This window comes from Schistocerca piceifrons, chromosome 4, assembly GCF_021461385.2.
Source record: "Schistocerca piceifrons isolate TAMUIC-IGC-003096 chromosome 4, iqSchPice1.1, whole genome shotgun sequence".
NCBI classification, from domain to species: Eukaryota; Metazoa; Arthropoda; class Insecta; order Orthoptera; family Acrididae; genus Schistocerca; species Schistocerca piceifrons.
The window spans coordinates 234838397-234854227 of NC_060141.1; the positions used below are offsets into that span (position 1 = coordinate 234838397).

Sequence of the window (15831 nt, forward strand, 5' to 3'; positions counted from 1 at the left end):
AAAAACTTTTGGTAGTTTTATCTAATAGCTAAGAAGCGTCTAACCGGTTAAACATATAAAATTCTTTATGTTAGAACTTCAGTTTCAAATAAACCGTGCAGACTGAAGGACAGTCACAGTCATATCCTTTGTATTGTATTGTATGGAACTGGGGACGTAAAAACGACGCAGAGGCTTCGTCTCCGCCGTAGCCCGCAGTGGTAGACAAGCCCAAAATAGGCTACAGTAGTCCACTCACCCCACCGCCGCCGCCCCACACAGAACCCAGGTTTATTGCGCGCTTCGGCCCCCAGTGGACCCCCCCCCCCCCTCCCCGTGAACGTCTTACATCAGACGAGTGTAACCCCTATGTTTGCGTGGTAGAGTAATTATGGTGTACGCGTACGTGGAGAAAGTATTTGCGCAGCAATCACCGACGTAACTGAGGCGGAATAAGGGGAAACAGCCTGCATTCGCCGAAGCAGATGGAAAACCGTCTTAAAAACCATCCAGAGACTGGCCGGCACACCGGACCTCGACACTGATCTGCCGAGCGGATTCTTGCCGGGGACCGGCACGCCTTCTCGCCCGGATAGCAGTGCGTTAGACCGCACGGCTAACCGGGAAAGCTGTCATACCCTTATAAACACATTATTTTTTTTTATATTTTATGAACAACAGCCAGGGCCAAGGTTTGTCTAAAGACGGCGTAGTCTGTTGTAGAGTATTGAAACCACTGGTAACGCAGCAAGGTGGAGCATATCCACATGGTCTCTTATCCCTCGTACAGTAAACATATTATTGAGGTAGTAATTTATATTTTGCTCAAAATTTTTATTTTACGGAACTTGTGTGTACTACGTTTTTCTTCAAAAACTTTCGCGGCTTCTAATTTAAAATACCACTTTCTCCTAATATTCAATGCTTTCGAAATTATTTGAATTTACTTGTTAACTTCATATATAAGAACATAATAATGAATACCACTGAAACCCCTCTTCGTAAAAGCAAGACCAAATTAATTAATATCTAGAAAGGCATATTAATTACTGAGAGTCAAAATGAAATTTGTATGTCAATTATCTTAACGTTATTAACTAAACTTGGGTTAACATGAACCGTATGAAAGCCGTACAAAGAACAGATGGACAGAGAAAAATACTTGAGGGCGAAACAAGCCAGTGACGGTTTAATTCTCATTGTTGATAACGATAATGATGGTACGGTATTTTCGAATGTGTTACGTTTCGGATAATCATGCTTTGACGTGCCTGTTATTGAGTCAGTGCTATCAAAAGGCGAGGGTTACTAAACATTAACCTTATAATTCATCTAAACCTTTATCATGAATTGTAAAATTTATTAAAACGATAGAATTCCATTAGTAGCTGAACAATGAACATAAGAGCGTTATTACGTTATAAGGCTATATTATCGCCCACGCGCTCAAAACTCCATAATACGGTGGCCACTGTAGTCACATCCAATTGTAACTAGTAATGTGGCAGAAATTAAACGACTTCATTTTGACTTAAAACAGCATGTAGTTTCACTATCGAGAAGATCAGTCTTCAACGCAAATGTTCCTGGAAGGTGGAAAAAGCTTGCGCTCTTTTCATTTAATAGCGAAAGCTATGTCAAACCATGAAACGTACAAGGACTTTATCTAGAGTTTCCTAGGTTTCTACGAAAAAGAAAAGCAGGAAATGGCTGTAGTCAATAAGTGAGTGCGATGTAACGCTGCGAAGGATGCCTGTGTGGGGGGGGGGGGGGGGGGGGGGGGGAAGGTGGTTCCCATAGTCTGTATTATCGGCCTTCCAAAAGATTCCGCCAGATCCAGAGATCCAGTCTGCAAAAAGTCGGGACTTAGGGAATAGTGGTTTCGGAAATCGGCGGGACGAGAACCTAAGTTTCGCAACGGAAAGAAGAGTACGTAAATTTTCAGTTATTATATAATATTGTCTTTTAATACATTACAATCAAAATTGGTACGTTCGTGCAGCTGTGCTCACAAGTACTGTTCTATTCATCTAAAGTACAAACTTTAGGTTTTTAATGAAATATATTTTGCAAAAGTAAAATAAAAATGTCTTCGCGACTCATCTACAAAAAAATTCGAAAAGAAAAAAAAACACGCTCATCAATCGTTTAAATGTGAAGAAATATCTACACAAAAGAAGAACTTTATGTTTTTCCTTTCTTAAGAAAATTAGTGAAACTTTAAAACGTAAATTTGGTCTGTTTTGAACCTTCTTAGTGTTGTTACTTAATACACCTAAAGTGCATGCAGTTTTATTCACTTTGTTTGGTTTTACTGTGTTTCGAAATGATGAGGAGGTCCCATACTCCGAGGATCGTAGGGGACGATGCGGGAGACCCGCACCGCCGTACTAGGCAAGGTCCTAGTGGAGGTGGTTTGCCATTGACTTCCTCCGACCGTAATGGGGATGAATGATGCTGATGCAAACGATAGAACACCCAGTCATCTCGAGGCAGGAAAAATCCCTGACCCCGCCGGGAATCGAACCCGGAACCACGTGCGCGGGAAGCGAGAATTCTACCGCAAGACCACGAGCTGCTGAATAAACACAGTTTGTATAAATCACTTAGCATCTGTATTCGCAGCGGCTGAACGATCTGGGAACGTCGACGGGCGTTGTGCACACATCTAAAAGTCACCTACCTCCTGTGTCATGGTTCTCACTACAAACTAAATCACTAAACGAAAAAGTTGGCGGGCGCCGTGAGGAATCACCTCCATGGGAGTGTGGTGGGAAAGGGGTGTGTGTGGGGGGGGGGGAGGGAGGGGAGTAGGTGGAACACTTCCCAGAAGACTCAGGCTTTGTCGTAATAGTAATCAGCGGCTGAGTGTTTTAGGAACTACAGATGAGTAATGCGCTCAGGCGTCCCTTTAGATCATCGGCTGATTGCGAACTCCTGGTGCGCCGTTTTCTAGCTTTCTTAGTTACCGCCATCGATACTTTCAGAATCCCGATTCAGAACATTAATGTACTTGGCCGCTTCTGACGTGATACGTTTTGTATTTCGAATTAGCAGTGCGGAGATTATGCGGGGCGGCTGATGACACCTCAAAAACTCTGCACATGCCGCGAAATTCGAATCACCTGGTAGTACTGCCTAACCAGCAGAGACCGCTATCAGCCTTGTTGCATTCATTGTTTGCGGTGTCACAATTTTAGGTTTTATGTGCAGCACAAGTCTGAAAGAGACAACTTCTAGTGAAACGTGCATGTAGACAGCACATCCACACTGCAAGCAATAAACGGAGCGCATACTTCTGCTACAGGCGGTATCTTAACAGAATAAAACGAAACGTACATCCTGACGAAAAAGCGGATTTCAGTAGCTGCATACACAACACCACTATTAATGGATATGTAAGCGACTAATCCGGGACACGGAACCCGAACTCAGTTGCAGGTTGCCTATAAAGGCTTTCAGGGGCAACAAAAATTTGATTTTCAATATTGCATATAAACATAATCAATTTAAAATGCTGGCATAATCTACTACGTCTTAATTACGAGGACTGTTCGGAAAGTAAGGAACGATCGGTCGCGAAATGGAAACCACAGTGCAAATCCGATAAAGTTTTGCACAGGTACAAACGCCGTGTGGCTAGGGCCTCCCGTCGGGCAGACCGTTCGCCTGGTGCAAGTCTTTCGATGGAATGACAACACCCAGTCCCTGAGCGGAGAAAATCTCCGACCCAGCCGGGAATCGAACCCAGGCCCTTAGGTATGACATTCCGTCGGGCTGACCACTCAGCTACCAAGGGGCGGACTTTGCACAGGTGTGTTGGGCAGTGTCTTTAGTATGCCCGTCGATCGCGTTACGTTGTTCCTTTTAGTTCTGAGCACACAGGGAGCACATAAAGATACCTAGAACAACGGTGTATCCCACCAAGTACGAAGGCCTGGCGAGAAATTTCGTCTGAAGCTATGCAGACAACATTACATAACTGTCGTGTATTTTCTTCTTCAAGACAATTCTCAGCCGCAATCTGCAAGGGTAATGGAAATGTCGTGTGGCTAGGGCCTCCCGTCGGGTAGACCGTTCGCCTGGTGCAGGACTTTCGATTTGACGCCACTTCGGCGACCTGCGCGTCGGTGGGGATGAAATGATGATGATTAGGACAACACAACACCCAGTCCCTGAGCAGAGAAAATCTCCGACGCAGCCGGGAACCGAACCCGGGCCCTTAGGATTGACAGTCTGTCACGCTGACCGCTCAGCTACCGGGGCGGACTGCAAGGGTAATGACAATGCTCCTGCATCGTTTTCAATTGGAAATGTTTGATTACCCATAAAACAGCCCGTAATTGTCTCCCTCTGAGTTTCATCTCTGCTCACATGAACCGCTGGCTATGAAGACAACATTTTGGCACAGACAACGAGCTGTAGGCCAGCCTAGAGAATTCGCGGAAAGGACTGGCGGCTGCCTTCTGTAACGAGGGTACTGGAAAGCTGGTACAGCGCTACGACAAATGTGTAAGCAGGAACGGCGACTATATAGAGAAGAATATGGAAAGTCTAGCTAACTCTTGCAAATAAAACAGTTTTGATTTTCACTGTGGTTTCCATTTCGCGACCTATCGTTCCTTACTTTCCGAATATCCCTCGTAATTAAGAGGTATAATCTTATATGAATGGCTCAACGCAGTAAGACAAGTATTTCTGTTGTAAACTACATATGGTATGTACTGAGGCAGCGTAACTCACAGCACGGAAAAGCCCAGACACACACACACACACACACACACACACATATATATATATATATATATATATATATATCCATTCAGCCATCTAATTAGTAATGTCATTTATGACGATACATATATAAGGACAACACAACACCCAGTCCCCGAGCAGAGAATATCTGCGAACCAGCAGGAACTCGAACCCAGGCCCCTTCGTTTAGCAGTTCGCGGCGCTGATAGGACTATATTCCGCCAGTAATTTAGAATGAAAGCACTTAGCGACTTGCAACTAGTTTCACACATAATATCGGACCTTTGCGACACATTTTCTGTCCGATACGCCCATAAAATGAAAGGAAAAAAGTGTATCGCTTACTTTATTTTCACTGTTCATGCAATAAAGCTACCGCATCGGGACTGACGTTTTAATTTATTAATTCTTTGCTACTGACCGTATGCGCAATGTATTTTGCGAACTGTTTGCACATATCCCAGTGAATGTACCTGCAGAATTATATTACTCTACGACACTTGCTTGATCAGATATGACGTCATAAACATTGAGATACGTAAAAAACTAGCTTTTACACTTACAAACTGTGAACTGTATATGTCTTGGGGCAAATATCCAAACTACGTTCATCCAGTATCTGAGAGTGAGAGCACGTATTGACTTGCAACAAACTTTAAACATAATTTCAAACTTTTACGAAACTTTTGCTCGCCGACTCCATCTGCAAAGTGATGAAGGAAAAAAAGTTTTAACAGAATATTCTCGGTTTACAATCCGCACCACTTCGAATAAAATATTCGAGCTTTCGATAGCTATCTCGGCCTTCGTCATCAGAAGTTAAAATCACTTGGCTGCTGGGGCTGCTACAATTCGTTGATCACATGAACAGTGTCCAACCTAATATTAAATTTACAGTCGAGATGGAGAGGCATTGCAAGCTTCCGTTGTTGGATGATTTAGTTGAGCGGAAGGTAGGAAATCTATGCATACTGACCGGTACTTAAACAACAATTTTCACCACCCTGTACACAAGAAAGCGGTCCTGAAAATGTTAGCACACAGATAAAATATTGTTTCTGACGACGACCACCTAGAGCCTGAATTTCAGCGTTTCAAATGCACTTTCAGGGAAAGTGGTTACAGCAAGGGAAGAAATGCAATAGCATTCAGGTGCCACCGACGAAAGACGTCTCTTGAATTGGCGGAAGTGGCCAAGCCGGCTGCATTCCTTCCATGGTATGAAGCAACTGTTAGCAAGATATGACGTGTACTGAAGACACATGGACTGAGACCAGTGTTCCGACCTGCCCCCAAGATAAGAGGTACAGGTTGATAATTATTAAACTATATGAAAAAAACGTAAATTAGTTACAAACTATGGCGCGCACTCACTTTATCCAACATGTAACAGATACTCGGATGTTGGTTATGACATATTCGATATGCCTGCCATCATTAGTTATGATGTGGCGCAGACGAATAACAAGATTCTGCCTGACCTGCTGAAGTGTCAGAATATCAATACTGTCAATGACCTCCGGAATATCTGTTTTCACCTCGGCAATGGTTTTGGAGTTATTCCTGTACACCCTGTCCTTAATGTAGTCCCACAAAAAGGAGTCGCATGTGTTCGGATCTGGAGAATGTGGTGGCCAATCGAGGTCCATTCTAGTGCCCTCTGGCTACCCCAGAGCTAGAATGCGGTTCCCAAAGTGCTCCTCCAGGACATCAAACACTCCCTTGCTTCGGTAAGGTCGAGCTTCGTCTTGCGTGAACCACAACTTGTGAAATCCAGGTCACTTTGGATAATGGGGATGAAATTATCTTTCAAAACCTGAGCGTTGCACATCACACAGTCACCCGTTGAGAGTGAAGAGACTTTTCGGTCGGGAAATCTGGATTCTCAGTCCCCTCAAATGCGCCAATTTTCCTTATTGACGAACCTATCCAAATTAAAGTGGACTTCGTCGCTAAACCAAACCATGCATGCGCATACTAATTCCCATCGTGCCCCGCGGCCAACCGTGCAGTTTGAACGTCCAAAAGCAAACCGTTGAGAAGTTATGACGTTTTTATCATGTAGCTAAATAATTGTACCCTGAATGTTACGCCCTGTTAAAGACAACATAGGTCTCTAAGTTATTGGCATGTATGATGTCACGGGACAAACTGTTGGCACTGCTGCTCAACGTTGTGCAGAGCATTCACGACCATTAAACATTAAACGAAGGGAACTTGAAAAGTCGGCCATAGCTGAACACCGCCTAGAAAACAGGCAGAAAATAACCCCATTCGTTCCCGTGGCGGGACGGAGACGCAATGAGGCGGCCAACTTTCCTCTGTGCCGTCACTTCGGCCCTCTCTGGAAAGTTCCAGCGGCTACTTTTATATCTGCACGGAGCGGACAGGAACAGTCTGAAAAGCTTTCAACGGTGTTGCAATGGAGACTATGTTGAGAAATAATGTTTAATAAAAAGAAACGAGGTTATTTAACATTGAGGTTAGTCAGTCAGGTATTCTGCGCATAAAGTCAACCAGACTGCCACAAGTGGTGTCACCAAACGTGTTCTTCGTTTGGTTTCCTCAATACGAGCAAACGTAGCTTTTGCTCACCTAGCTTAAATTTATCAGGTCCGAAAAATTCACGCTTTAGCTGGTAAGGAACATCTGAACAAGCGGTAACTCACGGGCCCACAGATGTCTCGCCATTTTAGCGCGTGCAAGTGCTTGAATTTGCTTACACAACGACCTGATTGGTTAACTTCAACGCTAAATAACTCGGAAACGTATTTGTAAGTTTTTTAAAACTCTTTCTGACCGCTCTTTACCGCGCAGTGTGGCCGCGCGGTTAGAGGCGCCATGTCACGGATTGCGCGGTCCCTGTCGCTGGAGGTTCGAGTCCTCCTTGGGGCATGGGTGTGTGTGTGCTGTTCTTAGCGTAAGTTAGTTCAAGTAGTGTGTAAGTCTAGGGACCTATGATGTCAGCAGTTTGGTCCCTTAGGAGTTCACACACAATTGAACATTTTTTTGACCACTCTTTATAAGCAGGACATCGTGCCAACTCCGGCAAGTCGGTGGTTTTATCTCTTGATGACGATGGCAGAGACAGCTACGGAAAGCTCGAGTGTGTTATTCAAAGTGGCGGGGCAGGTAAAACCGAGAAAATTTTGTTTAAAGCATGCTACCATGAAAGACTATGATGACACAGGAAAACAGTTTACACTGCATTTTCGGGTCTCATGCAATAAAACTGCAGCATCAGACATGACGTTCTAATTTCTTTCTTCTTTACTGCTACCCGTATTCGCAACACAGTTTGCAGACAATGTCTGCACATAGCTCTGAATGCATCTGTGAAATTGTACCACTGTTTTTATTTATTTATTTATTTATTTACATGTCAAGTTCCGTAGGACCAAGTTGAGGAGCAAATCTCCAAGGTCATGGAACGTGTCAGTACATGAACTTACAACATAAAAGTAATAACAGATAAAAATAAATGTTCATGAACCTGAAAAAAAGTCAGTCCATAAGTTTAAGCAAACGCTATCAGCAATACAATGAGAATCAGCTTAATTTTTCAAGGAACTTCTCGACAGAATAGAATGAGTGACCCATGAGGAAACTCTTCAGTTTCGATTTGAAAGCGCGTGGATTACTGCTAAGATTTTTCAATTCGACTGGCAGCTTATTGAAAATGGATGCAGCAGTATACTGCACACCTTTATGCACAAGAGTTAAGGAAGTCCGATCCAAATGGAGGTTTGATTTCTGCCGAGTATTAACGGAGTGAAAGATGCTTATTCTTGGAAATAAACTAATATTGGTAACAAGAAACGACAATAAGGAATATACATATTGAGAGGCCAATGTCAAAATACCCAGACTCGTGAACAGAGGTCGACAAGAGGTTCGTGAACTCACACCACTTATTGCCCGAACCGCCCTTTTCTGAGCCAAAAATATCCTTCTAGAATGGGAAGAGTTACCCCAAAACATAATACCATACCACATAAGTGAATGAAAATAAGCAAAGTAGACTAATTTACGTGTCGAAGTATCACTCACTTTTGATACCGTTCGAATAGTGAAAATGGCAGTATTAAGTCTTTGAACAAGATCCCGAACGTAGGCTTTCCACGACAGCTTACTATCTATCTGAACACCTAGGAATTTGAACTGTTCAGTTTCACTAATCATATGCCCGTTCTGTGAGATTAAAACGTCAGGTTTTGTTGAATTGTGTGTTATAGTCTTACTGTGATTTAACGGTAGTTTATTTTCTACAAGCCATGAACTGAGGTCATGTACTGCACTACTTGAAAACGAGTCAATGTTGCACACATCCTTTACTGGGCTTCACAATGCTGGTGACCTGGTACTCACTCCCCAACACTTCCTGCAACTGCTGGCCCACAGCTCTACCGTGGGAACTACCTAGCAGCAGAACCTTCTTTCTGCTAGACTTTGCAACTAACCTAGGCCTCCTAATTGCTGAGGACTGCTGCAAGTTATCTACATCTACGGCTACACGAGGCTCCTCTCCACTCAACTCTGACAGTTGGTTGTATCTATTGCATGTATGCAAAGTAAAACTGTCTGAATACCTCCTCTTCCTAGCTACGGACAGGTTCAGGAGATATGACACCATAATCAATTAGATGCTGGAAAAACCAGCTTTTGCTTAAAACGGAGCACAAATCACACACACCATACGCATCCAGTGTTTGACAATGTGAGCACTTAGCGACCACCAACAAATTTCAAACATTATTTCAGGCCTTTTCCAGATTTTTTTTCTCTCTTACATGCTTAACGAGAAATATTTAACAAATTAACTCACTTGTAAAGAGCTGTTTCATACGTGGGAGTTCGATTGCTTAAAGAATAAGAGGTTTACTGGTTTATTACTGTTCTAGCAGCTGTTGATGTGTAGAAACAGGTAGCGAAATTGACCAATATTATTTTGGAAACGTTAAAACACCGAAGAGGTGAGGCGACTTAAAATATATATGATATTTGAACCTCTTCATGTCAGTCACAGTTACAATGTGGATGTACTTGCAATTCAGGATCATGTTTTCTAGAACGGCACACACTGTTCTGGGCTTGACTATGTCACAATGCGCACCTCTCTCGAAGGTGAATAGTTGTTTCACACAGCCTTCTCAACTGCAGACGGTATGGTCGTGTACAGTCCACACGTGAAACAAATACTCACAAGCACACATGCACACACATTATAAAGATGAACCTATGGCTTTGTGTTGTGTGTTGGTTCACGTTTCTTCCTATATGGACATCGCGAACCCGTGCGGTTGGAAGCAGTTTCTAAACAACTAGATGATTGTCTGCGCAAGCCTGATAAATCACTTGTTATTGTTGATTCACTTTGGTCTTTTTTCAGTGTTCAACAGTTCTTCTCGTAACAAGCATATGCTTATTGTGGTGCACTGTTTCGTAACAGTTGTCTATTGTACAAACTGAAAATATTACGGAGAAAGGGACTATCAGATGAGGAGGTAGGGGAACTGATTGAGCAGTTCGCTGATTCTGAAGACCCACCTATTGGATTTGAAATTTCCAATGATGATGATAACGACGTAAAGGTCGCTGAAAGCTCAGAACAAGGCGAAGGTGATGATGACCACGAAGAATCCCATTACGACAAAGGAGAAGAACAGTTTAAAGCAAATTCTGCTGAATGTGACTTATTGTTTTCATGTAATGGGAACGAAATATGGCTACAGCCCCTCAGGCTGGAATTTTTGGTAGACAGACCGAATTTAATGTATTGAAAGAAGACTAGGGACTTACAATATATTCGATTAGGATCTGTGATAAAGAAGAGTCTTGTTTCATGTTGTTCTTTCGTGTACCCCTTATTGAGAAAGTGGACCAACAAGGAAGGTTGAATCGTTTGCAAGGACTGGATGAATATAGATTTCTGTAACATGAAAAGTTTCTTGGTGTTCTGATTCTGACTGACGTTTGAGAGTCTAGAAGTGAAGACATCAGTCAGCTTTGGAATGTTGAGAACGGCCGACCGCTGTACAATGAAGTTATGTCTTTCAACCGCTTAGATGTTATTCTGAGGGTGATGTGCTCTGACAACGCAGCTGCGCGATGTGATCATAGGTCAACAGATCAATCACAGAAGTTTTTGAGATGTGGGAAAGTACCCTGAAGGATGTTCACATTCCAGGATGGTACATGTCCATGAACAGTTGGTCACGTTTCCAGGTCGCAGTCCATTTCGACAAACATGCCATCTGAATCTGGTAGGTTCGGAATAAAGTTCTGGTCAATTTATGACAGTGTAACAAGCTGTTGCTGGAAGCTGAAGGTGAGGAAAGAGGAAGAAATCAGAGCCTTGCATCTTGGAGAGGATGTTGTGAAAATCCTGGTGACTGAAGTTGAAAATTATGGACTTAATTTATTTTACAGATCTCGATTTAGTTCATTATTTGTTGCCGAAAGATCTGATAGGTACTATCCGGAAAAAAGGTTAACTGCCTGCTGATTTTACTACACCTAAAGGGCGTCAGGTATACTTCACATTATTTTGTTTTCAAACAGGTTCGATGAAAGCCTCTTACGTCCCTAAGAAACATGACGCGGCCTGATAACCAGAAGATTTTAACTTCAGTGATAAGGGCCACGAAAGCTTTCAGACTTACAAAAAAAAAACAAAGTTGTTGCCGTTATCAGCTCTCTTCATGACCAGGCAACAGTATCTGCATCAGAATAAAAGAAGCCTGAAGTTATAATGACATACAGTACCACAAAACGGGGCTTTGACACCGTGGACCAGAAGATGCGATGCTACAGTACGAAGAGAAAAACAAGGTGCTGTCCGTTGGTGGTTCTCTTGAACGTCGTCGACGTACGTGTAACGAATACACACGTAATTTGAATGAAACTGACTATCAATAAAAAAAATGAGCCGTCGTACTTTCGTCGTCAATTTGTGAAAGCAACTAGCAGAGGTAAGAAGTCAAGGAATTCATTAGTAGCACCGGATCTTGGAAGGGCAGCGTAAGATCTAGCTAAGAAAAGGAGAAAATGGGCATATTGTGTAGCGAAGAAAGATAGAAAAGATCATATTACACGCATAAGTGCACCAAACGTGTATGCTCAAAACAGTCTGCTAGTTTCTGTGGACTCTACGCAAATTTGCTATGAGAATTATACTATAAGAACACTTGATGTAGAGTGAGAATAAACTGTATTTCCTTAAGAATTCACCAATAAAAGTATAAAAATTGTGTTTCTAAATGTAAACTTTAAATAAATAAAACTAGTTTAAATGTATTTATACCTCAAAGGTGGTTGACGTTATAAATAGTCAAAATACCGTCAGTTTATGTAAATTTAAGCCGTACGGATGTGAGAGGTCCGATTGGTACGTAACTTTATACAGATATTTTCCTAAGCACAGGCTTACATGGAGCACTGTATTCTTATAGCAGCATTCCAATGCTCACAGAAATACAAGCACAATAACACAACAGTTGTTAATTTTGGCTTCGAGATAATTAGCAAAGTAATCTGAGAAACGTCCTGATATCGAGCGGCAAGAATCCTCTGTTGTGGTGTGAAGACCACCAGTGCGGGGTTATTATGCTAGGCTCCGCCATTATTACGTGCCAGTAGAAAACTACATCACTCTTTAGTCTGCATAGCGGAATCTGGCTGCCTTGCCTCCGAATTTTAACACTTGTCTTAGACACTTTTTTGAATTATTTCGACGCCAGCATAGCAAGCGTAATATCACTATATTCGTCTTCTCAAGGGTTTTCGAATGTCGTTAAAGAATGTACCGTTTCATTGAAAATTTTCGCACTGGTTCCAGTATCTCGGTTAATACAACGGTTAATAACATTAAACCTATAACAAAGTTACTTGCAACAGGGCGTACTACTGTTTTCCCGAAAATGCTTTTTATGATATTTTAAATCATTCACCAAATGAAAAAAGTGTTACGTCTTATAAGACGCTCCCTATATACGTTGCTTACCTTCATCTTAGATTAGCCAGTCGGAATTTTAAAGCATACTCAAAAATTTTAGATTTCCGGAATTGCTCGTTTACTTGCAGGAGACTACAAGACGACGGACATGGCCGAGATGATGTTCCAAATGCACCAGCAGTACGGGGACATCGCCAAGCTGGTGGGCCTCCCAGGGAGGCCACCGATGGTCTTCTGCTTCAACGCCAACGACGTAGAGAAGGTTCGTACCAGAGATGTAGAGAGGATGCGTAGCATCGAAATATAGCAGATACATACGAGAGACGCGGAGAGGGTATATACAAGAGATATAGAGAAGGTACATGTGAGATATGCGGGGTGGTCAGAAACAGTCTGAAAATTTTGCACAGTTGTTGCACGTTGGGTTGTACTGAGAAATAACTGTTTTGAAAAAAATTCGATACGTGTGCTGTTTCCTAGTTAATTAGCACTGAAGTTAGCCAATCCGGCTATTGCGCACGCAAATTCAATCATCCCGCCAAGGACGATCTCGTCAACGTGTCTTTCGTTTGATTTCCTAAAATCGAGCAAGAGGGCGATACAAAAATTGGGCATCGGACGGTGGTGAGGATCGAACCCGACCCAAAGACTAAGCAGTCTCGTGCGCTCCGATCTACGCTATGGGAACAATTGACACTAACGGTGTCTGGCGGACAGCTCGAATTAGCGCACGCAACGGCTTGATAGGATAAATTCAGTGCTAATTAATTCGGAAACGGAGCAACATATCAAATTTTTTTCTTAACAATTATTTCTTAGTCCAACCCACCCTGCAACACCCTTACAAACTTTTCAGACTGTTTCTGATCTCCCTGTATAGAGAAGGTACGCGTAAGAAATGTTCAGAAGGTACACACAACGAACATGGAGGAAGTACGTACTAGATACACACCAGATATAAACAGAAATGTAGAGACCGTACATTCCATCGAAATATGAAAGTACATAGCAAAGACGCAGGGAAGGTTCATTCCAGAGAGATACAGAAGGTACATAGCAGAGATACGCACGAGAGAGGCGGGAAAGGTACATCTCACAGATATTGAGAAAATACATACCAGGGACAGTCAGAGGTAAATAAACAGAGATGTAGAGAAGGTATGCGCCAGAAAAACATAAAACATGCACATCAGAGACATACAGAAGGTTCATCGCAGAGAGATAAAGAAGATACGCAGCAGGTACATAGAGAACGTTCATGCCAGAGAGATATGCGAGAAAGTACTCATACATCCCAGAAAAGCCGGTCGGTGTGGCCAAGCGGTTCTAGGCGCTTCAGTCTGGAACCGCGCGACCGCTACGTCACAGGTTCGAATCCTGCCTCGGGCATGGACGTGTGTGATGTCCTTAGGTTAGTTAGGTTTAAGTAGTTCTAAGTTCTATGGGACTGCTGACCTCAGATGTTAAGTCCCATAGTGCTCAGAGCCATTTTTGAACCATCCCAGAAATGAACCGAAAAGGCCTAGATGTGAGAATATTGGGAAGAAACGTTGCTAAGTGGAGAGTAGTAGGTAAGATGAAATAAAGAGGAGCAGGAATAGATAACTGCATCAAATGAACGTGGCGAAACAACGACAAGCAGGCATACATCATTGTCAGCAAGTCACTGAAAGTACATCGTTGGCTGAAAGTGGTGCTGCAAGCTGTACTTATCTCTCTGGACATATATTAACTACATAGAAGTAAGCGAGTAACTTGATGTGAGAGGTACTCATCCATCAATTCCGCCTTCTGTAAAGTCGCCTTAATAATGCCATGTCCGTCTCGCTAGAGGGCAGTCTACATCAGTGTATAAATCTGTCCCCTGTAGAACACTGTGAAGTACATGGCACAGAATATTTTGTACTGTCATAGATTCTTTCCACTCCATTTGCGTATGGCTCACGAGAAGAATGATGGCTTAGACGGCTCTGGGTGTCCTGTAATTAGTGTAACCTTGTCTTCGCGGTCCCTAAGGGAACGTTGCGTACGGGTTTGCAGTTTAAATTCCTGACTAGATACTGCTTCATGAAATTATAAAGTAGAATATTGTCTGCCATGTCCCAAACATGGACAATAAAGGTGCCACAATATATTCCTTGAGTATGACTACACTTTTCTGTTTCTATAGGTCACTCTCCAAGCTGCATTCTCTCTTACAATAATCCTTCATGCAGTCACAAAATTCGTTTGATTCCCCATATAATAGCACTTTTATTAACGAGTATTGTTATGGGCTTATGCAAACGGGTTTCGGATATCAAGAAATTTGCATCTTCCCGAATGTCATGGGCTATGGCTTTTCACGTGTTCGATTGTTTCGGAATTCATGCTGGTTGGTATGAAGGAGGTCATTCACTTCGAAACACCTCATTACATTTAACCATAGAATATTTTCAGATCGTACGAAAAAAAAGTATTAAAGATATGTGGATCATTTCTACCCTTCTTGTAGATGGGTGTGACCTTTGTTTTCCTGCAAACTGCTGGATGCAATTTTTGTTCTTGAGACCCACGAAAAATTACGGTTAAAAAAGGGGCCAACTGTGTTGCCATTTATCAGTTTATGAATTGTATACGACAGAAAGGAAGCCTGGAGATTCTTTCACCTTTAGCGCTTCCAGCGGTTTCTCAACAGCTCTGATACCAATAAGTATATCTCCGATATTTGTGTGGGCGCGAGAATTAAACTGAGGCAGTACTACTGGATTTTATTTTGTAAAATTCACGGATTCAGCATTTCAGGGATTCAGCCTTACTTTTTTTCTTTTGGAACACTGAATTTCAGTTTTTGTGTCATCATGAGTATCTGCACACTAACTCTGATGCCACTGATAGCCTTTTCATTAGACCAGAATTTCTTCATGTTTCGTAAGTGGCCTTTCAATGGTATCCTGATACGGTAGTCGTTGGAGATTCAGGTTTGGCCATTTTAACAGCTAAATGCCATTAATTTAGTATTTTCCTACCTACTCTCGTATTTTACAAGCTATGTTTTACTCTAGTTATGTAATAGAGGCAATTTATTTAGAAATTTGTTTGCAGAGCTGTATGCAATGAGCAGTCTCCCTTATCCTATTAGACACAAGTCTATCCAGTGTTCA

The 15831-nt window shown here is 42.4% G+C and overlaps 1 protein-coding gene across 5 annotated transcripts in view; it reads left to right on the forward strand.

Moving 5' to 3' along the window:
- Positions 1–15831, forward strand: part of LOC124795054 (probable cytochrome P450 301a1, mitochondrial) — a 128256-nt gene that overhangs the window by 39050 nt on the left and 73375 nt on the right. For all 5 annotated transcript variants that reach the window (XM_047258847.1, XM_047258851.1, XM_047258849.1 and 2 more), the window contains one exon: positions 12817–12950. In XM_047258847.1, the coding sequence (XP_047114803.1) occupies positions 12817–12950 (134 nt within the window). The remainder of the gene's footprint in view (positions 1–12816; positions 12951–15831) is intronic.